The 24,506-nt window shown below is 41.6% G+C and overlaps 2 protein-coding genes across 2 annotated transcripts in view; one reads left to right on the top strand and one right to left on the bottom strand.

Moving 5' to 3' along the window:
* LOC145438844 (inactive tyrosine-protein kinase transmembrane receptor ROR1-like) overlaps window positions 1–16,497 on the bottom strand; it is a 48,244-nt gene extending 31,747 nt beyond the window's left edge. The window contains exons 1-3 of the mRNA XM_080316207.1: window positions 16,290–16,497; window positions 8,119–8,182; window positions 4,352–4,371 (exon numbers count right to left, since the gene is read on the bottom strand). Coding sequence (XP_080172333.1) covers window positions 4,352–4,371; window positions 8,119–8,182; window positions 16,290–16,356 — 151 coding nt within the window. The 5' untranslated portion in view covers window positions 16,357–16,497. The remainder of the gene's footprint in view (window positions 1–4,351; window positions 4,372–8,118; window positions 8,183–16,289) is intronic.
* LOC145438846 (uncharacterized) overlaps window positions 1–24,506 on the top strand; it is a 186,410-nt gene that overhangs the window by 61,777 nt on the left and 100,127 nt on the right. The gene's annotated exons all lie outside the window — the stretch shown is intronic.

The following is a 24,506-nucleotide window of genomic DNA, read 5'->3' as shown; positions in this document are numbered from 1 at the left end:
AAACAGCGACTTGATTGAGTTGTCGGAATATTACCTTGTAATAATTCGTAACGGGCTAACCATAGACGGGATATTATTGCCGACTACCCATACAGGATGGGAGATTGCCCCTATATAAGATCGGTAACTTTGAATTTTCGAGATTCGCGTTTGAACATGCGGCGGAAAACACGCAGCTGGTCTGTAAGGTGAAACGGGGATATCGCGCAATCAGTTCGTACATCGAAAGCCCATAAACTTAGCGTACACATCAATTTTACGGTTCGATTTATCGAGGCTTCCGGTAAGGCGGAGCTATCGCAATCGTTCTTCAGTACCGGCTTCGCCAATTCGGCCGCTGTATTTACGCATGAAATCGGCGAGGTTTCACCGAGGCCGCACCGCACATAGCGCAGCGTCGTTTTGTAAACCGAGGAAGATTATATCCTAGCCAACTTTCCATCAATCAATAATCAGCCGATGATGGAGAAGTTATCCGAGCGTGCTTGGGTAAATATGAGCATATTTTCCGCTGTGCAGTAAATCAGGGAATAAGCCGCGGAGACGAAACCCGACAAGTTCTGAGCTGTTTTGAAAATATGGAAGTGCATTTGCGGACGGTATTTGCCTGCCTAAAAGGCGTGCGCGAGAATACCGATTGAACTAAACAAATAGCACTCTTGACGGCGTTGTTCGGTTATTGGTTACTGATGGTTTCAAATTCAGCACCAAGGCAATCTGTATGATGATTAGCCGAACAGAAATTCTCAGCTTTTTTGTAGGTAAAATGAACGTTGCTTATTTCTACATGGCAATGGCCACTGGCCAGCGATAACGCACAGAGTACTCCCAGCAGCGAAATATCACGCAAAAGTTCTTTCCAATTCCCTATAGTTGCTGACGATTACCTCTGACGAGTGACAACCGACAATGTTCGGGTTTATTTCAATATGAGTATATTACTCAATTGCATATGGTAACGTAAAAGCTAGTGCGTGAACCTATACTTTCCGTTGACAATAACCTCAGCGGACCGCGCGCTGAACGGAGGCGATTCTATTCGGATTAGTTGCACGGTGCATAACACCGTACGCTGTGTGGTCGCAAAACACGGGTAATATGACATTGGAATTCTCCGGAACAAGTGCCCGTGCGAGGCTCAGCTGTTTGCAGACCGACAAGCCAATCTGAAATAACTACTGTTTCTATATGCTTCGACTCTACGGAATTATCTATCAAAATCAATTGGACATGTCTGGGGTCCTGTTAGTCGGGCGTTATCAATACGATGTCTCAAAGGCGAAAGGGCATGCTTATTTATATTTGTCACGCAATGACAGATATTAGCGATTGTCATCTTTAATCTTTCGCGAGATATCGAGACATCATCTGATTCTAGTAACGTATATTTCCGCATGCTGCCTTTATAATCTACAGACCGAGAAATCTGTACTTTTCAAACGAAACCCTCAGACTCCGATGAATATGCAATTGTTCTTGAGGTATTGCACATCTACGTGGTCAATCAAGGTAGTCTATGTTGTTGCTCAAGTACTAAAAGTAAACCTGTGAACTTCTACTCAAATACAATTAGGAGTAGAATATAATGATCTGTAAGTATAGATTTGTCCGAAGGGTAACAGCATGATTTTTGCAGTTAATAGGAGGGGGAGGTGGCAGAGTTCGAAATTTCATGGTGCATCTTTGCGAATAACGTAAAATTACAAATATCCAACGAAACACAAACAGCAATTTGGGAAAATATTACATTTACCGTGATGTAACGGTTCTTTCGCCAAGTTCTTACGATGATTTAAATTCATAGAAGTGATGCAACCAAATCCCAAAACTACTTTCTACTTAACAAAATCAAAAGCGCCAGAAGGGAGTAGTTTTTGCCGAAAATACTGTTTAGTAGAAGTGGAAGTATCAATAGTCTTAAATATAACTTCTTCAGTAAGTATTTCAAGTACGCTAGATTTACTTGATTTCTCGGGAAAAAATGTAGAAGTGACCAGTGACCAGCCCTGATTATAAATAACCAGCTACGGGTGGCCACAGTGTTCGGAAATACAGCATCCGTTTCAAAGGAATCACCACCATCCGTAGCAAATACAGTGCGTTCACAGAAACGTTACAGCAACAACGGGTACTACAATAAGCTCTTTGAATGCCGAGCTAACAGCACGGCTGCGTTGACACCGCGCAGCCGCAAAGGGAGTCGCAAATCCCGAGGAAACCGCCGACCGTGGCGGGCAGCCGATTAAATTTCACAGGCAACGTTTGCGACTTATCGCGAGAAAGATTACCTTTCGCGAGGAATTCATAAACATTAAACACGGATATGGTTTTGGTATGCTACACCAGCACTTTCACGCTGCGTCGGCGTATTATTTTTAGCAGCCGTCGCGCGGTAGATCTTTGATCGCGCGCGCCTAATCCAATAAATGTGGCACTTGAAAACATGGCTTTTAGTCAAAGTTGTCAACGGGCATTCTCAAATTAATTACGGCCAACCAACGCACGCCAAAAGCAAGTAGGCTAGTAGAATTGTCTATGGATTCACTGCGGTTTTGCCGAGAGTTTAACAAAGAAGGAGACTAATGTTTTGTCAGATAGGAACGATCTTTTTACATTTAATATATTGCCTGCTTCATTCGTAGGCATTTTGGATGAGCTTCAAATACTCCATAGTTATGACTGCATTACGCTCACGAGCACACTTAGGTGGGAACGGGGCACAAGGTTTTGCCCAATGAATGTTCAAATTAAGATTGCTGTGCAGTATGAAAACAAATTTCGATATCTTATCTGCAAAGATATTTTAGGTCGCGTCATTGTCAACTCACCCAAACATTGGTTCCAACATTGTGAACGACTATCCAGGGATCGATCACTAGATATCCCTGACAACTATCTGATATAATTGAGTGAAATATACATCGCACTGTGGTGAGCTTTGTGGTTCTCATCATGGCCTACAAGACAATTTGAGGCAACACGTATTTGCCAAGAAGAAATTACACGTATAACGGACATCTAGGATCTAACTACCATTGGTACCGTGACGGTGACGTTGACGTTATCTAAAATGTCAACTCTGATGTTTCAATATGTCAGAGTCGGGGAAATTCAATGTAATCATAACTCGATCCAAAATGACGGTCGGACCGGGCCGCTGTTTTGTATGCACAATTGCACATTGCACAAATATACGTAGTGATAATATCGTTTGGAGTTGCTGCGTTAATAGGGATAATGCGAACGCGTTAATGTCAAAGAACACGAAATTATTGATCAGCGAACCGTAGCGAAGCATGAAATTGGATTAAGCGTGTAACGTGCATCTACTTTGTATCGTTCAACGTCGTTCATCCCACTCTACCCTGTCATGACCGCATCAGACAGACTTCTATATCGTGCTCTAAGAAACCTATAAACTGTAATTAGAGCGCAGCAATATTTTTCAGAAATTATGACCCGCATACGTACTCAGTGTACATTACAGTCATGCATGCATTAGCGCGACTGCGGAACTGGCTATTAAACGTATGTTGGGTAAATATACAATCATTTGTTTCGGAGCCCGTACTATTAATCAAGCTAGATGGTCGACTAAACTTGTCCAGACGAAGATGAAAGCATATCAAAGCAAAATTCAACTGTAACAGCCAATTATCACATGTAGGCATCACAATTGCTCGAAAACTGCATATAGGCGTGAGGGCGTCCACGAAAATGATATACTAGATTAGATACAACATTGCGTACCGGTAGTACCAAATTCCTAATTCGGTTTATTGCGTAGTTATCGGCCTTATGACGTCATATATCATCCGTGACCTCATTATTAGATATATTTTAGAATTAACAGATATATCGCCGAGAGACATTGGCGTCGATACAGGTTATTCGATAACACCCTGACTCCAATATAGTGTGGCGGAAAAACACTCCGTCAGAAAAATAACCGGAGATACATTTCAAAAGCGGCAAAGTTGCCAGATTAATGAAATCGATTACTGTATCATCTCATAATACGAGTCTTGATTAGGTATAACGTGATATTCGGCATCTTCACAAAAGGTAAGCGGACACTTGTCATCTGGGAAGAGACCGATCGAATATAAAACAGGCGTAGAGAGAGAGCAGTTATGTGTCCAGTATAGCTCAAAAGAGTCTAACCAGATGCCCCAGTCATATCAGTCAAGAGTAAGGAATGCATATAAGTGACAATATAAGACTCGCGCATATCACACAGACTAAAGCAAGCCTGGTTATATTACTTTTAACCGTACAAGGGTATTAACGATGCGTATTTTAGAACGGGCTGTGCCTTCCTAATACCGTACACAAGATAACCAACACTTACCGTCTGCCAAATCCGAGTCACTGAAACAGAAACACATATGCGTTAAATCTCAAAAGCCGTACGAACAAAACAGAGATATATAGAGTTCTATATATCCCTGGAACAAAAGTTGTACAAATGAAATCTGCTGAGTTTTGTTGTACGTGAGTTTTTAAAGTCGCAAGTTGTGGTATAGTACTGTGACTTATGTTCAAAGGCTTCAAGGACTTGAAAACTTATTGAAGGAAGAATTTGCGTCAATAAAACTTCACACCAGGCACATACGATACGTTCAAGCCTGGGCCTTTTAACGACAACATAGGGATCCGTGTACGTTTACCAAATAACCCCGCAACGCTCCGGTAACTTGAACCCGCGCCCTTTACAGAGCCCACACGAAGACCATAGAAACATTACCCAAGTACGATACGATTTCCGGCCCCGCTACGACGCGAAGGGTACGCTACGCGACTAACTCTCGTTATGCAGACAGGTTTTGGCAACCTCTGCACTTGACCCCAACGCGCACAGTTGAAACAGGGCATATCTTCACATACACCTCGATGCAAGGCTTTGTAATGAAGGTGTTTATCGTTAAATAGAAAAGAAATATGGCATTCATAATTCATCTATCTGACCCAGGTCATACTGCGATTGGCGCTCGATGAAAATTCCCACGATAATTTACTGCAAGAATGTTAGAATTTATGACGCTAAGAGAATATGCACATTTCAAGTATGTATACCTAAATACTTGAGTTTCGCTTAAGTGAAAGAATGTATAACATATGGTACATGATTTCGAAATGTCATAAGAGGCCCATAGTTACGTTTCGTCACACGAACGAGTCGCACATGTTCTAGATCAGTGGTTCTCAGCGGTCTGTGCAAGTACGAATAAATGTATTACAATTTCGTGCCTCAATTGCAAAATGAAGGAAGTTTGACGCTTGTCCATTAATAAGGGAAACATAAAATTTGAAACTGTTTTAGAAATTTGTAATGTATTTTTCTTCGCGATGTCGCAATACAATATAGAGTTCATGATCTACTTTGGACTTGGCGTACGTCACAATACGGAAGGTTGACGAGATTAGGCAGCATAACAGGGGCTAGCAAACAGCAAGTCAGAGCAACCAAAATAATCCGAACAACCATTATAACAGGCGTAATATCAAAAGGACAGCAGTAAATTTCTCATCAGTCCCCGCAGTCCCGCAGTCCAGTCCCCGCAGTGCAGCATTTACTTCGAGATTCATATTTCATACATTTGTCATAGATAAATTCTGGATTAATTCTGATTTCTGATGGTTCACCCCACCGGTCCGCAAAATCAGTTTCAAAATTTTACCGACCCGCAAACTGAAAAAAAAGGTTGAGAACCACTGCTCTATACATCGGTTCGGCCGTGGCAATTTGATGTTATAAACAGATATGCGACAAAATTGGCGGGTACGATGGAAGCTTTGATCTGAAATTCAGTGTAAATTGCTTCGCCGACGCGGTTTCAGTTTCAAGCCTGTGTCATGCATAAACCAGTTGTTACAGCGTCTCGAACTTAGTGCTCTCGACCGCACTATCACGATTAGAGCCCGACCGATTATCGGCTCGCCGATAATATCGAGTCGATATCACGCTTGGAGAGAAATATCGGTATCGGCCATTGAAGGTAAAAAAATATCGGTCATTTTCGTGACGTCACAACATGGTGGCAGGGAGACGGAGAAGTCGATAGAAGACGTGAGGACAGTAAATTATAAAAATGAATGGCCAAGCTGCATATAGTGCATAATGCATACAGGGCAGTAGGCGTGCCTATCTGAAAAATATTGTAGATAACTAATCACCGTTATGCCCCACTGACTTCGTGGGAATCCCCTGCAATAATCGATCACCAAAGACAGAGATCAGCTGGATGGATAGTTGTCTGCAGAAGATTTCAATCAGTAAGAGAAATGACAACTTCAATCATGCTGGACTGACCCTCGTGATGACAGGGAAAAGCGTCGCGCCGAAACGTTTCTCTGAAGATAGTGCTATTGGTTCGGTACCAACAGAGCTAATCATACTGTGTATGAAGTCGCCTGATTGAGGCCGGCGGGGCCACCATGATAGGAAATATGCGAGCATAGAGGGCAAGAAAATCAAGCAAAGGTGGAGTGAAGCCAATAATAGATACGAAAATTTTTGATTCCATGATGACATTGGCCAATTCTGACAAAAGAGAGTAAAATATTGATCAATTGATTGTTGAAATGCTGGTCATGGTCAAGGCCCAACCGCCCAAGGATGATGGGTGGAGCATTTGCAGACATGGACAATTTGAGTTGTTTTCAACATTCTCTTCAGCTATTTGTTAATGATGTGCTGAAGGCTCCAGGTGCACTGCCAGAAGAATATCAATATTTCGTGAAACCATTGAAGGAAAGATCCCATGCAAGGGAGCAGTGGAACCGAAATGAAGAAAGATTTCCAATTCTTGTTGTGCCACTAGCTATGGTACCAAGTGAAAGACTACTCACTGTGTTTAGTACTATATACATCATTTATGAAAGACCACCACAGAAGTTCACTCCTTGGAGAAAGAGCCGAGAAATTGTGCTTCGTGAACTGTAATCTGCAACTGCTGGATTGGTGCTTTTGATAAATTTTTATAGCCCCTAGATCATTTATTTCACGTTCAAACATATCAATGGCTGTAAAATTGTTGAAAAAAATGCTCTGAGGTGTTAAATATGTGCCTTGAGCTAGATTCCATATATTTTGAATATCGGCTGAATATATCGAAGTTATCGGTGGAGGTACTGGATATCGGCCTTATCGGTATCGGCTCAGAAATCCAATATCGGTCGGGCTCTGATCACGATACGCGAGGCCGTGAAAATCACACGGGCCTGTCTTCGTTGTATGGTCTTACAGGAGGCCAATGACAACTGTTCAAGTTTTATGTTCCTACTGTTAAGTCCCGACAAAAAGTGGGAAGTTGAACCACCTTGTTGCTCTTTCATGGGAATACTATCATATCGCGCAACATACACATGAATAATATGATCAGTTGAGTGTTCCTTGATCGTGAAGATACCGTTTTATACCATACTGCCATTCGGGCCGCTTATAGCAGCAGAAGGTGTAGCATGGACGGATAATGAACATTCTAAGTCCTTGCACGCCTCGAAACAAATAGGCTATACATATTATACGACAGGACAGAACACTCAACGATAGGATGGGTCTGCACCTGGCCGAATTTTGATGGTGTTCGCCTGTGTCCCGGTCCCCTCCAACAACCGTGGTGCCTAGCGAAAATTTGTGGCATCAAATCACAAATCCGCTCCGCAGGGGGACTTCTATAGAACTACAGTGCCATAAGTCGATGAAAGTGTCGATGATTCACCACTATTACCAGTGGTGTATTTTCAAATCAGAATCCCGCTAATGTTGGAGAGGCTTACGCTACACTCTGAGCCGTCGCATTGTCCGATAAATAACCGTAACGACAGGCCGTACAAGCATTTTCAAAAAGTAAACTAGCCATGACTCAATTACAAAGGGATTACGACCAGCATTCTAGAAAAATATTTGAGGGCTTAGCTGAAAGTGGTAGGCATATTCGTGTGCGGTGGACGAGATTTGTTTAACTCGCACCGGGCATATTTCGAGGGGATAAAGGGGCATAACGCCAAGCCCGTAAGCTTAGCGTTTTCTTTACAAGCCCTTGAGCTTATTGGCATAAGGATATTACAATTGACTGGAGATTAAATAGAATTCTCGTAACATGTTTAACTTACCCGTAATCGTCGTCGGTCTTGCTGGATGCGGTGGTGACATCGATGTCGACTGATGCACTCTTACCTAAAAAGAGTTCAAGTTATTCGTAACAATTTGAGAAATAAGGATGGGTGTCACTGGTCAAACGCGGAAGGATAACCATGTCGTGGAACCCCGTTTGATACCCACGGGAGCATTATGAGATAATAGACCCGCGGACTGATCTTTCGAAGTCATTATCTCCGCTAGTACATACTCCACAAGTATTAGTAACCGGCCACCAGTGACTCAACGCTACGGACTATTTAGTACAAAAAACGTTCTGCGCAACACCAGGGTATAGTTTCGGGAAGATGGCACCAGTATGTGAAGTCGGCCAACGGTGTTGATAGTCTTCGTCGCATTTGACACCGAGTTTGCGATGTGAATTCAACGGATTATTAGTCAACTATGTTGTAAATTTCACCGTTTGAATTCAAGCCGCGAAAAACTGAGAATCGGCTTACAACGCGTAGTTTGATTAGATAATACTAGCTCCCTAATTAGAATAATTAACTCGAAGTACGGGTAATCTAATTTGTGAACTTTTTCTTCAGCTCTTTGCTCTAATTCTAATGTAAGTTGCGAAATGTTTCTATGCATTAATTTTAATTCTAGTCGAACTCCTGCTTTTCCTGTAAATGCTGCAGCAGAACTGTATGGTGCCTAACGATGGATGCTTGCCGTACAGAAATTTGCTATTCTCATGCTAATGAGATCGAACTATGATATATATGATTCAATGTACATGTTTTTGCGAATTCAGTAATTCCAATTCTAATTTAATTAAAAAAAAACTATGTAGCTATAATTCTAATTTCAATCTAATTTGCAAAAGAATGTGTTGATATAATTCTAATTCAAGTCTAATTAAAAAATCTGAAATTATTGTAGTTATAATGGTCTGGTGCTGGTCTCTACTCATACATGCGTCGCGTCACATTGATCATATAGTAATTTGCCTTTCATTAACTCAAAGGTCGGGAGGACATCTTTCGCCGAGACCAAATGAATTTGCCAGCCGTCAAATATTCAAGTATATAGAGTTGCTTTTAATACACTGTACATTGTTCGGTCGCGAAAGCACACAGCGAAATCCCATTTATCAAAGTCCGCGTACGAGTGTTCCGTGTAGCGCTGCCTTGACGGGCACCTGATTACATACGACGGCGACCCGCTGTGGAGTATCGCAGGTGATGTTCAGCGCTAAATTAAGGTAATGAAACACCGCCTTGACGAAACAGAACCACTTTCCCGCGAGCCGCGAGGTACAAATTGCTTCGAGCGCTGGTATCGGTTTGGCTGGATGTCTATCTCCGGAAAATTGATATCTGTCGCCGGTTCCAATTTCGATTAAGTTCAAGCGGACGAACAAAGTCGCGCTGCGAGTGCTGCAATTACGGTGAACAAGGCGTGAAGACAAGCATTTGGGAGTTGGTCGCCACAGCAACGGTGTGGCGTCACGATTCTGTGTTCGAATTGGAAATCCAGCAATTTCTAGTCCTTCGCAGTAAGCCAATGATTGTGAATTCGGTTTTGGGAATGCTGTTTTCTGGCATGTTACAATTGGTTCTATACCAATACCCAGAAAAGCATTACCGAGACTGGACATTACAGAGAATGGTCACCACCGAGAATGGACCTTACCGAGAATGGCCAATGACAAGAATCTAACTTACTGAGACGACGTTGTCGAAAAATTTATATCTGAGAATCGATACTGAATGTGGCAAAGCCGTGATGCACATACACACGACCTGTACATGTGCATAACATGCCTGCATTGCATACATTGCATTCTCGGTAATGACCATTCTATGTGGTGTCCATTCTCGGTAATGGTTTTCTCGGTATTGACCGGACACCGTCGCAATCGGTTTGGCTGATTCCGTACATGACGACGCATACAAAATGACCTTTTTGATTTTATGAGATTCTCAGAGTAACAGAACTTCAATATACGATTAATAAATTCATATTGAAATAAACCCGGATATTGCCCGCCGACACTCGTCAGCGGTACCGGTAGCTTAATAGTCAGTAACTAGTAGTACAATGTTCTTTCCAATTGCCTAAAACTGCACTCGTCAGGGGTAATCGTCGGCAACTAGTAGAGAAGTGAAAAAAACACTGTATATCAACAATTATTGATAGGATTGTTGATGTGCATAATTATTTCCAATTCTCTATTATAAGTGCTGACGATTACCCCAACCAAGTGTCAAGCGAAAATATTCGGGTTTATTTCAATGTGAATATATTTTGGAATTAGTATGTACTCTCAACCAGAATCGAGAATCAATATTTCACGTACGTCTCAAGGTATACGTCAACATTCAACACAAGGCATTTCAGCGACTATAGTTTTACCATGATCTAACTGCGGGATCCACTTATCAAAGTCGGAGTTACAAGGCAGAGGGCAGATATCGAGATATTTAATCGAATAATTACCGCAGCATCTTAGTCGAAGTGCGCTAGATTACATCTCGGGTCAAAGCAATATAGAAGAAAAGAATCTAGATAGCCTTTTCAGAAAAATTAGAGCGCCCTTGCGACAGAGTTGTTGAAGGAGTCAATAGATCACGGGATAACACGGGAAAGATGCTAAGAACGACAGAGAGTCACTCAATATCATTCATGGTAGTGATCTCGGTCGCTACTAGAAACTACAGAGTAACGGCACAATTTGATACGTGTTTACTACCACGTTCGGTACGTCGGTTCAGTCAGAATTGTTCATGGGTACAAAACAGCATATCTATTGCTTCAGTTTGTGGGTCGTGAAGATAGATCCATATTCGTTTGCGGTGTGGCGGCATCACAAAATACAATATTAACTGACCAAGTCCCCCATGTCCTTTCAAATTTTACAATCCATCCTTTGCGACAAGTTCCATATTCGTATTCTAACGCGTCCAATGTTTGCTTTCAGTCACTTTTATTATTATTCACCAAGTAAATATGATAACGTAATTTGTGTTTGAAAAGTTAAGACGCAGCGAGCTGATTTATACATAGACGAACACCATTTGAGGAAGATAGAGATTCGATTCGTCGAAAGAATAATTATTTACGATCGTAATCGTTACGCACATCTAACAGAAGATTCGATATAAATCAACGCGGCCGTGGCAGGTATGTTCTTATCCGCTGTAAAATCGAATACGTGTGGTCGTCCAAACAGCATAGCGGACGAAAACGTACAGCGCCACGCAGACTCAGTCGCCCGATTGCCAAATAGCTAATTGTATTACACAGCCCAAATCTGATATTTGCATTGCCCAATTAAAAATGTCCTCGCTGCGAGAAGATTCGAGGCCCTGAGAAAACGGCGAAATTGCAGTGATATACATGTGTCGAGAGTTCGCCGAGATCTTTCACTGTCAATTGAACTCGTATAAAAAACATTGTAATTGGTTCGAATGGGAGTAGAAGCCTGTGGTCAAGTTGATGGACATGGTGTCATATACATAATAATCAATGCGAGTCATTCAAGGTTCAGCTGATCTTTCCACAGGACAAAGATAGAAGACTGAAACTGCAACCGCCCATACACACCATTGAATACCTAAACAGCCAACGGGGGCAGGTACATTTTGAAAGCTATTAGCCTAATTATCTACTGTAAATCCTATAAGGAAAATAGGGAGGTATCAAAAGTTCGTTGCGAGACAAAGAAATTCAAGCTTCACGACTTCAAACTCGATGACGTAGCATAAATTCAGAATCTGGAATTTAATAGGAGAAACGGCCATTTCGATACATCAAGACAAACTGCTGTGAGCCTACTGGGTCACCAGGGTATCAAACCAACGTAGAATACTAATGCTCATTGCTCATGCTCAGTATCGCGTGTTAGTAAGACGATCATGACAGTATAAACTGGACTTTATTACAGCGAGAAGGACGGCTTGGGAAGCTGCTTGCGGCGCGTGCAATAATATATACACCGCACGGATACGTCAAATATCTTGACAAAATCCATTTGCGGAAAGAACCACATCAAAACTCATCGGTAGCCGAGCCCTAGTTTTGAACGAACACTATCAGGCGTGTTGACGCATCGCAAATAACACGTTGACTGAAGGCCCTATTTCACTATCTGTGTGAAAGATTCTCGTAAGTTATAGTAGACGAATTGATGAATGGGATGGTAACGAAAATTATGATTTAAAAAGCAATTTCCTATTGTTTGAACATGCCATTTCGTGATATTTGTATTGCGACGCGAATCACGATCAGGATACCTTTGATCAAATGTAATGCTGGAGAGATTTATGCCACTATGACTAGCCTGTCGCCAAGATTGAAAGCTGAGAATACAGCCGAAATCCGAGCATAACACCGGCACTAAAGGACAGTAAATCAAGCCCGATCAGTGCCGACATTACATGACTCAACCAACGGCAGCATTGTGAACCAGCACCGGGAGCTTGTGTATCTTTTCAAGATGTTCATCGTATATTAATCACACTTTTGTATCATAGGTTTGGTTAGGGAAATAATGGGGGTTGAGCTAATTTCATTGCTTACTAGATGAATTTTTCGGACAATATATGCGAAAATACATAGAAAATATAGTACTATTTAAATTGTTTACTCACTCACAATCTCAGATTCATACATATATACACAACCTATATGTAAATTATACAACGTACAGTGCAAGATATGTGTTTGAGTATTTCCCTACGTCACTACGATACTGTATACTACTACTACTATTATATATCCTGAGGCGTAAAAGTGAAGAGGACACTTTCAATGCTCCAAGGTATGTATCTCCAAAAACAACAAAATAGAAATAGACCCTGCAAAAATACTTTCAACATATCTGTCAGGTAGGATAACAGATGAGGTGGTTTGCTGCTATCGCTTTCACAACATCGTTCATAGTCGCTACGAAAATACCTACAATGCATTTGATATCTATAGAGCAGTGGTTCCTCATTTTTCCCTGTTCGCACCCCTATTACATGACTAACCAGTTCTAGCACCCAATCTACAATGAGGAAAAGTATGTTAGACTAATCATGGGTAAATAACTATCTTTTGAGAAGACAGGGAAATCATGCTCCGCAAATATAAGCAGTTGGGTATGGCAGCAGTGCGGTGATGGCATCTTGAACAGTATCAGAGATGAGCAATGAGCATGGACTCGACGAATGTGAAGATTTTGGTCGAGTTTTGATTGGATTCGTACCAACGAAGTTTCTGAGTACGAATTTGATTTGTATTTCAATATGGAGTGTTTGATAATTCCCAACTTTCGTACGATCTCAGTCGTCAGTTTCAGTCATCACCGAATTGGTACTTGGATTCGTATCGTAATTCCGGAATCGGATTTGAAATTAATAAATTCGCTCATCTCCGGTTAGTGTTGGATATACTACCAATTGGGACGATACACGCATATTTCTGTCCATCAAATCGTCATCGTTTTGCTGGCATATGCAAAGGTGAAATATGAATTGAATCGAATGAGTTGAAATTGTGAAAAAAGTTGATAATTGGTAAATCTCAAATGTCGGAATACTTTACTGTACCCCAAGTCGCGACCTTTCCAAGTAATGTTTAAAGAAATACATCTACGGCGAGATGTATACCTTTTACCTACATATACTTGGCTACTATAAGCGTGATATCCGCCGTGAAAGTAGAACCCATGCGTGCCGCGGCGCATGTGTTAACGACTGCAACAATCTCGGCACGGCAGCTATACTGAACCTACAATATCGGCGTCATTCACATACGCATTATAGACTGGCTGGACGTACTGAAATTTGCACTTATGTCACATCAAAGTTTGGCGAAATTGCCACGGCCTGCCGACTAATCCGTCATCAACGTGCGCGTGGCTATTGCGCTAAAGCCAAGCTAGTAAATTGGTTAGGCGCTAATCGTGGCAATACACAATACGCATGTTCATTGTTCGTACCGCATACCGCCAATTTCATGAAGAATTTGTTTCAGCACTGTGCGGTGTTTGTTTCTCAAGGTAAAAGCGAATACTGTCCTTGCGGGATAACTCGAGAATATCCTATTCATCTTGCGTTGGGCAATAATGCATTCGATTTTATTGTAGCTAACTGATAGTGATCATACTGATCAATCAGTATCACGTTAGTAATCACGGCCAAGAAGTCGCAAGATTTCACGGTTCGTTCCATATGACCAATTCATGCACCGATGTGATCCTACGAGGAGACGAAACGCTGAAAACAGCTATTTCGGAGATTTAAGAGTATCGGGCAATAAAGATAGCATACGTATTTGACCTCTTGCGCTCGGGAAAACAATTTTACAACAGGAATTCGTTGAATTTACTGTCCGCAAAACAATGCCGGAGACTAACACGAATTTCCTAGAAAACTTAGCAACACTCCCAACCCTGTAGAGATATTTGTACTGTAGGATTGAATGCAAACCATATTATTCCCAGATTTCAAGTGAAGTCGAATACAAGCTTTTAAGGCAGATTTACGCATTCTCGGACATTGTGGATTTATCTGCAGCAGCGATTTGAATGCATTGCTGAAATTGTTGCGCCATCTTCAACGCTGGATACACTCCCGAATCAGAGTCATTTCAATAAAAACGCGCCCGAGGTATATGTAAATCGTGATACCACCAGAGGAATCGGGAGTATCAAAATCTAACGTTGAAATTGATACGTTTTCAACACGGTTCCACAACCATTAAAATAAGACCCGAGGAGATAAGTGTCTGCGCGGTATCACGAATTTCCGGTGCGATCAGAATTCACGATATACGATTGCAATTCCGTCGAGGCACGCTACTACATGAAGCTATCGCCTGACGAATCGCTGATAAACCAACCAAACCTCGGTATGGGAAACAGGATCGCTAACTTAGAATGCCATGTACGGCGTGAATGAAGCAGCGCATTACTTTATAGATTACGATCGTGCTACGGGCGCCAAGATCACCACCGAACGGTTATAAACAAATGGCATACACAGTGTCACATACATGTAATTAGTTCAGTAAAGGTATGACCAAACGTTTTGCTCATGCTAATTCATTGGTAGGAGTGAAATACAATGATATTGATCCACCATGGCAAACCATTTGAAGATGCCGAAAGATAAAGAACGAGGAAAATAAGTTCCATCTCCGCAATGTCTGGGCTTTTGTGACCGTGTTTTCGCCCTAGGTGAACTGATGCGGAATCAGAATGCGCATGTGGTTCGCAAATAAATTACCCCATTTAAAAAGTTTGTAATTCATGCATGTGCTCAATGATCTGTGATTCAATCGACAACCAACGAGATTTCACTGCTTGTTATTCATTTCATTAAGCAGTTTGCATTCCCAGATAGCGCGCAGACTAATTTGCCTTCAGTGACCTATCTGACCTCCGCGAAAAACTTTCGCTCGCTATTACTATTGTTGGGCAACAATGGAACTTTCGCCACGGCGGCGCGAATAATGACGACCCTAATATTGATTAAAACAGAGCGCTGTGACCGTCTGTTACATTTCGAAGACATACGGTCTACTGCTATGTGATTACACGCCGATAAAAATGGGATTGGCTACGGGAAATGGAACCTATTATTCATACTTGGGGCAGCCGGTAGAGCAGGGAAGGACTTATTCATCAAAGACCTGATACGATTCAGGCAATGAGAAAATCCTTTTTCAATGGCGTAATCATGGCCAGGTCATGGGTATCATGAACATTGAACAATCACGAATACTAGACTGTATCTCGCCATAAATTCGAGTTTAAATGCTCTCAAAGTTGATGTGCGTTTCATACATCATTCCAATAAGCCACCAAGAACATCCGTATTCACATCATTACAGTCAGTGCTACAATATGGCGGTAAGTTTTTCGTCTATTATCTAGCAATCACCCGAATGTTGCATGGATCAAGGGAAATTTAGATTGGAGAACACGCACAGAGTACGCAAACAATAAACAGACCGCGGCTGGTCATTTACGATTACGAACAATGGAATTACTTCAAAGGTGCGATAAATGAATCTTTATTGCCGGCAATGAATTTAGGCCGGCAATTTTCAGAGCGCATCGCTAACGATGCGTGAATGGTCGCGGTGGTATACACAGTCACAATTAATATGATTCGATTCCCACAGTCACATTAGACAAGGCACTTACCTATCGTGGTTGCTATCAGCATGACACATATCCATATCAATTTCCATAGCTTAAAATGAGTTGCCATTTTTAAAGGCCAGTGCGGGTACACTCCTTATAAAATCTTCATACGCAGTCGCATCAACAGTCGGTTAGCACTTAACAGAACTATTTGTAAGAAATATGCTGACTAGTGAAACATATCAATCAGTACGCAAACAGGAGAAAAACAATAAGAATGGCGTTCTATCTGACTTTCTTCGCTCTAGGTATAATGAGCCACTTTAAGAAACAAGAAATCTGCATAACACAACTGCACATCGGTCGGCATCAGATCTTCGAGAATACTAATGTTCCTGATCCGGAAATTATAATAGTGCTGTTCTATCGCGCAGCTTTCGAGTTCGCGAGACTTTCGCCGAAAAGGAAAAAGGCGAAGAGAAAAAATCGAGATCTCACGCTTTGTGTTTAGCTTGCATCGCCCATGATAGAATAACCCCCCTCTACATAACGCATGGCATGCTCAATTGTATTGTTGATGTTGATTCTTTCACTTCAGCACCGTCACAATATATCGTTTGTATTGAACTACGCCTTCGTAGCTATCTGAGTACTTGTTAATCTCATCCTTGCCTTGCGAAGCAATAATATGGCAACACCGTCGTCTTCCGCACAGACGCCAGTTCGCTGTAAATCATGTGGTCATAAAATAGAAGAGGTAGTACAAAGGGAAATGATACCTGTATCGAGGGACGGATAAATCATAATTACTGGCAAGTTGTATTTCGTAGATTAGAAGTCAGTAGAGTGGTTCATCGTACTGAAGTATCTCTATATCATATTATTGTAGGCTCTCTAGCGCCACTAAGAGATTACAGTTCGAAAAGGGATAACATCATGTTTTGACTGTTGATGTTGAGTTCAATCAATCAATCAGGTTTATTAATATTTTCATCGTTTCAAAACATCACAAGACTGCGATACAATGAAAAGATAGGAAGGTTTCGAAACAACTTGGAGTAGCCATTAAGATCAGACACCCACCTTAGCCTAGGCGAAGTAAATAAGAGGCATGCACACTGAATGAAAAGTAATGCAGAGAATATAAGACGCAAGCGACAAAATGGGGTGGCATGTGGCGGAGGGCGAGGTCGATGTTAGGTCGTGGTCCGGTAATCCTGAAGACTGGCTAGTATTGATTTAGAAGAAATTGCTTGTACTTCGACTTGAATGCGGACATCCTCGACGACTGTCGGATAGCCGGCGAGATGCTGTTCCACAATTGGGGTCCGGCATACTTGATAGAGCAATGCGTTTCCTTGTATTCAGTCCTGATCATAGTTGTTCTTCGTTGACGCGCGTGTGCTGTACTTGTGCGCTTTTGTCTCCTAGGTGAAGTAGTCCTTGAAATTTGAGGGACATTGACCGCAATGGAACTAATACATAAACTTGGCAATTTCTAGCTTCCTCATATCTTCTAAGTTTAGAACACCAAATCTTTTGAGAAGCGATTTATCAGTTGCACATCCAGGCCCCCGTGGGGCTTTGGCAATGATACGGATGATCCGATGTTGAAGTTTTTGCAGTGGGTCAATTGTATTCTTGCAGGCAGCACCCCAACAAAGAATTCCGTATTGTAACTTTGATAGGAATATATAGAGTTGAAGAGTATCAACAGCACGCTGACTGGCAGAATGTAGCTAAGGCGGCGAAAGAGACCACATACCTTCGATAGTCGTGGTTTGAGTGATTGTATGTGACTCTTCCAGGACATGTCCGAATCCAGTAAAACACCAAGGTATTTGGCATTTTTAGTGTTGGAAATTGGTTGGCCAGCGATGTCAACGGTTAGGTTATCGCAGGAGTTCACGACCAATAATTGGGATTTCGCAGCGTTAACCCGAAGGCTATTAAGGGACCTCCACTCATGCACTTTGGGCATTTGATCACTGGTGACGGCATTCAAGCTTGCGGTAGTAGGTGCGTGAGATAGGAGGTGAGTATCGTCAGCGAAGAGTGTGGTATTCAATGATGAGGTTTCAAAGATATCATTGACATATAAAGTAAAAAGGACAGGTACAAGAACAGAGCCTTGCGGAACACCACAGGTAACAAGGTGGGGGGAGGACAAAGAGTTGCCATCAAAGAACAGTCTTATCGCTTGGTTGCTTGGTGATATGATATTTCAGCATATACGGTCTTTTCACGCCATGCTTTTGTTAAATGATTTTGATATGCACCGCCTGTACGAATGGGATGAATAGGCTTCCAAGCTTCCAAATTTCGGAATCGATTCTTACTTGGTCTGATTCAGACTTATCCATTGGTGTTGCAACCAGAGTTGTGGAGTCGGAGTTCAGTGTGATCCCTTAATGGAATCGGAGTCGGAGTCTCGAAAAATATTAGCACGCCTTGAAGTCGGAATTTATTGCAAATTGCAATTCAATTGGTTAGAGGAAAAATATTTCAACCAAATCGCGACCAACACAAAATTGCAGATACAGTCACAAATTGGTGCAATTTTTGGAATTATACCATGATATTATGAAACAGCAAATACATCGTCTGGTTTTGTATGTGGCAACATCATTTGTAACATTGATGCAAATATAACCAGTAACCACACACGGCTTCCCGCTTGGCAAAATCAAAAATATTTCTAGTAAGTAGGCTATAGCTCAGCCACTCTGGTCGAACAAATGTTTAAGAAAGAGTGCAATAGTTCTAGAATCTAGTCCAGGGGCGGGCAACAAACGGCCCGCGGGCCGGATCCGGCCCGCGAAGGGATTTTATCCGGCCCGCGGACAGTTTTCCGTCTTACATGATAATGTGGCCCGCGGCCCCAGTCTTCCGAGATTCCCCACTACTTGTTTACATACATAAAATTTTATTGACTGTATGTAATTATACACACGTATGCGCACTGCGCAGCGAGCGAGGGTGGAGCTTACGCGTAAGTTCGTCGAATAAGCGAGAAGTCTTGCATTATCGGCATTTACGATGTACTCAACCCTAATGTCATTTGTGGTAATCATGGTGTTTGTCGACTTGGTCATTTACACCAGGTCGATATTTCTTATTTTTGATTCCGTAACCGTCGACTTGCTGCACGGCACGCTTCTAGCCTTTTGTAAGACATCACGTATGCCAGGGTTCGCCAACTCAAAACGGTCGCGGGCCACTTTCAAATTCCGAGGCCGCGGGCTGCATGAATTCAATATCGAGATAAAATAGGCCACACTGCAGTTGAACAACCACGCTATCTCGTCACCTACGAAACCCTAATGAGTTGATATTTGGTAAATTTGGGGTACCGGGCTTATCGAACGCTTTGAAATCTTCATTAAGGATTGTACAGTGTGTTGATTGATCAGAGATAAGCAGACATGGTGGTGCCTGTATGACAATGCTGTTCTCAAATCCACATTGTCTTCGTCATTACTGGCGAGAAATGGCTTTAAAGTTGAATTGCTGTCGTTAAAATACATTCATTAAACACGATTTATTCCTTGTATATGTGGATAAATGGGTGAATAATTTATCAATTCAGCAATCCGGCCCGCCGAGTACTTAATTTTCCAATTATAGGAAATTAGGAAATTTAAGTACTTAGCGGGCCGGATTCCTAAATCGATACATTAATCGTTTATTCATCCACCTATACTAGAAATAAATCGTATTTAGTAGGGATGGTGTGAACCTCTGAAAGGTTCAGCTTCGTGTAAACGCGAACCAATTTGAAAGGTTCTGTGTGAACGCGAATGTGAACCTCATGACGTCACGTGAAATCATATTGCTAACACCAACCCTACAATTCAGTGAAGTGATAGCCTAGCGACGACTCGGGCCACATAATGCCACAATGCTAAAGTACATATTCACGTTTTAATCGTCCCCAAATGTATCAACCGGGGCAATCAAATGATATAATAATCCCCTAAAATCAATATCTTCGTCGCTTTGCCAACAATTTCGACGATGAATTGCAAGGGATTATAAGCTTACGCCTTAATGGTCTAGACCGGGCAGTGTATTCGGCGTCTGTGTTTTGCTATGCGTTGATATTGAGCAGAGTGTAAAACGGCTTTCTATACTTGCTACCTATATTACCCCATTAACGAATTATACAGCAGTAGCCAACATCCCAATCGCACAGATCTGGTTTTTATGATACAATAAACATATGAAATCAAGATTGACCCCGTAGGCTGGCTAGATTTTTTTACATCAACAACGATATCAATTTCATTGATTGGTTGAATAAGCATAATACGGTGACTCTACCTATTGATGTAATGTATTTCGATCCTGATGTTGTGTGATCTCTGATCACAGCACTAAATATCCACAAACGGAAAGCTGAATATTTCGAGCAAACTTTAGTAGCAAAGCAAATAAAATTTTTGAGATTGTCAAGGTGCATGTTCGTTTAGTGTTAATTTTTGTATGTTGCCAGCGCCATACCTAGAGTGGCCCACAGTTAAAATGCAATAAATTTCAACAAAACTTGTTATAATTAAGTGAAAATTGCAATATATGAAAAACGTTCACGGTACAGAACCTACCAAGATTCGTTTGTGAACGTAACCTCTAGATTTCTGGGGTTCACGCACAGAACGTGAACGTGAACCTCACGTTCACACCATCCCTATAGTATTTAACGTAAATTTTCAGTTGAAATCTTAGGGACCAAACCAGTATATTTTAATGAATTTATTAACGTTATGTACGTAAAAAGCTATAGCTGTTGAATTCAATGAGATCTGTGGTCGATCAAAGCTGTCGACAAGTTCTTTGAACTCCAGCTGTCGGCCGTAGAAGCCCATAGCGAAGACTGCACTTGAGCATCAGTTTGATTAGAACGCAGCGTTGTCCGCTCCTTTTCATGATCGAAAATGTTTGCTTGTACCCGAACAGAAAAAGTAGTTTCATTGCCATCTTTCTCCTGCCGCGGGCCGTATTATCATATACGACCAGAAACTCTGCGCGGGCCGCTCAAAATCCCTTCGCGGGCCCGCGGGCCGTATGTTTCTCGCCCCTGGTTTAATGGTAGTGAGAGAGTGTGTACTTGTCATCAGTATAGTGTTTAGTGAGAAAAAATTTTTCACATTCCACATTCCACTACTTCCTGTGATATCTCACAAGCAGTCTTTCTATGTAGAACTACCACACTAACAGCAGCGCTCTTTCCGGTCTCCACCCCGATTATTCGAAATATCATGCCAGTGACGTCATATTTTGTGATACGATTGTTGATATACAATGTTTTTTCCAATTCTCTACTAGTTGCTGACGATTACCCCTGACGAGTGTCAGCCGAAAATATTCGGGTTGATTTCAATAATGCTATCAATTGTATATTGAAGTTCTGTACCTCGTAAGAAGCTCTTGCAGCGTGATATTATTTTTAATCGACACAACGTTAAAAAAAAATAATGAGGATGATGAGGATTGTAGGTGCTCAATTATTGGCCTACCACCCACGACACCTGCAATATGCACGGAGTCACAACTGATGAAATTCACAAATTGCACCATTCTAAGGAGGGCTTAATGGACCTCCTTCGGCTGCGATAGATGTTCGATTACATGTCAATTTCGGGGAGTAAGCGGTTGAGCGGCACAACTTAACTCTATGCAAGTAGATGTTTATACTAGGAAAGAAATAGACTGAATAGAGAATATAGAGAATGAAGGTAACTTGTAAGTACAATTGTACAAGTATGTGAACACTGATTGATCAATAATCATACTGAAAATACAGCATATAGGCCTACTTCATTAGTTGGTTTTACAAACTACTATATTGCCGGAAATTCGAACATTGAAATTTGAAACATCCAAAACATATTGGCGATGAAGTATAGTTTTCTTTTTGCTACATAGAATATCAGTTTTTGTGTAATTGTGTTGATTAGGTTTTGTCGTACTAGAACTTGATGAAGCTATAGCGTATATTTTCACCATGGCTGAGACATATGGACTCAGTCAACTTGTTTTTGTCTTCACTTCAATGGCGGAAGTCGAACGACCTACTACCGAGATTTGTTTCGAGGTCGATCAGAAAGTATTGGTGAATATGGTGAGTAACGCGATGCAGCTGCCAAACTGGGTGGTGATCTGGCCGGATGTTTGGATCACACTTCGCTCCCTATATACTAACGAGGTTTTGGATACACATAGCGAAGATCGCACTATGCAATAATGATAGCAAGGGACGTGTCGAAGCATAGGCCGATGCAGATTATGTCACGTCTCTAGTAATGAATGCATAACAACTAATGATACACGTGTAAATAATAATAATTAACAACAACTATAGCATTGCAGCATGCTGCATTTGTGTTTTATCATTCAATCCAAGTAGAAGCATATAACCTGCAGTTAAGTATCGACCATAGTCTGAGGTTGCTACTGTGACGTGGTTGAGATATTATGTATTTCAAAATACATTCGTGACACAACTCAGTTGTTAGAACCAAACCCCATAAAATTAAAATAAAAAAGTCCTCTATTTCTTTTCCGAGGTGAGGTCTTCATTGATTCGGATCAGCTTCAAGCTCGTACACGACGTACATTGCACGCATGCGCAAACTCGGTGGCAGTTACAATCCATTTTTGGCCATGCCACTTCACGGAAATATAGACTAATCATGTCCAATTCTACTTCACAACATTTAGCCGCAATCCCCGAAAAAGAATGGGAATATTAGGGTTACCATATTTTGAGATCCGAAAAAGAGGACACTTTTCAAAACTTTTGACAGCTGTAGGCTAGCACCGGAAAAGAAAACTGGTGATTTTGAAAACTTGACATGACTCGAGTCAGACTAGACGAGTCACCTTTTTCGCATGACTTGGCTGGAATCACTTTGCAAAAATGACTTGACTTGACTCGGCGTTTCAGAAATGCGGATTGACTCTTGACTTTGACAGTTCTCCAAAATAGGGCTATCCGTTTGATAAGTGGCATGGGCCGATACGAGCGTCTTTCTCCAAGGTATAAATCCCTGGGGATATTGAAAGTGCGCGACCTCTGCACTTATGAAATTGCCAAGACCATGTACCGATATCACCATGGTGAATTCCCTTCTGCTCTTAGCCGCATCTTTACGCCATCTGCCGGTGTCCACTCTCACGGAACTAGATCCGCCACCGCTGGAAATATCTTTATAAAGAATTTAGCCGCTAGTGTGTGCCAGAGATCCCTAACTTTTGTTGGTCCAAGGATTTGGAACTCCTTATCAATAGAGCACAGAGGTTTGTCATTTGCATCATTCTGTCGGAATTTTAAGTCTAACCTCATTTCTACATATTGAGACCTAAGAGTATAATCTGGTATTTATTTTGAACTAGTGTTACAGTTTTTTATTTTTCTACTACCACTGTTTTGCGTTTTGTTGTTTAATCTTTTGTTGAAGTGTTACTGACCGACAGTTGCATGATATAAATGTTCTAACGTTACGCCTTGACTACAGCTGACTTGAAGACTACACATCTTGATGTGGTCATATCGCTGTGTTTGTCTTTTTTACATATTTGTGTGAACAATCATCGTACGAATAAAGAATCTGTCTGTCTGTCTTGGAGCAAAATTAAAGAGTCAATTTCAAGTCATCAAGTACTTTGTCTAGATGAAAATCGCTTTATCTTTCATATGTTGGGATCGTTCTCGATACGTTGGTGTGACTGTGATCTGTGACCGCGACCAATTTCATTCATTCAGTGATTTCGCGTATTACTGAGCTTCCGCAAACGCAGTGATTGGAGCTAACAGCGTACGTTGTCGAGCTAACATGGTTGGTTAACATGGCTAACGTAACATGGTTGGTTGGGTTATATTTTTGATCTGAACAAGTCACACATAATGTACAATGCGATAAGACACGATGCGATGTCATGAACAGATAGGAGGATGTAGAACGACACGCATCAGTAGGGATCCTTTACTCTAACATCCACCTCGGCCTAGAGTGCCGGATGTCACAGTTCTTTTTCGATGTTGATCTCTTTGAAGCCGCGGCCATTTCTACTAGTTGTTTTCTTTCATTGTGAGTGCTTTCTTTCGTCGGGTCTTTGTCTGGGCTTTTTTTGTCACCGTAAGAACGGCAACGGCAGGGGAAGAGGAGCCCAGATAAACCTCCGACGGGAATCGAACCCGATCCGTCTACGTGCTGGGCGCTTATCGTAACCACCACACTATCTCCTGCTTATACAATTAGAAAGAACATTCCATTG

Source organism: Botryllus schlosseri, chromosome 5, assembly GCF_051294905.1.
Source record: "Botryllus schlosseri isolate E-star chromosome 5, Bs_hap1, whole genome shotgun sequence".
NCBI lineage: Eukaryota > Metazoa > Chordata > Ascidiacea > Stolidobranchia > Styelidae > Botryllus > Botryllus schlosseri.
This window is presented reverse-complemented; position numbering and strand designations above follow the sequence as displayed.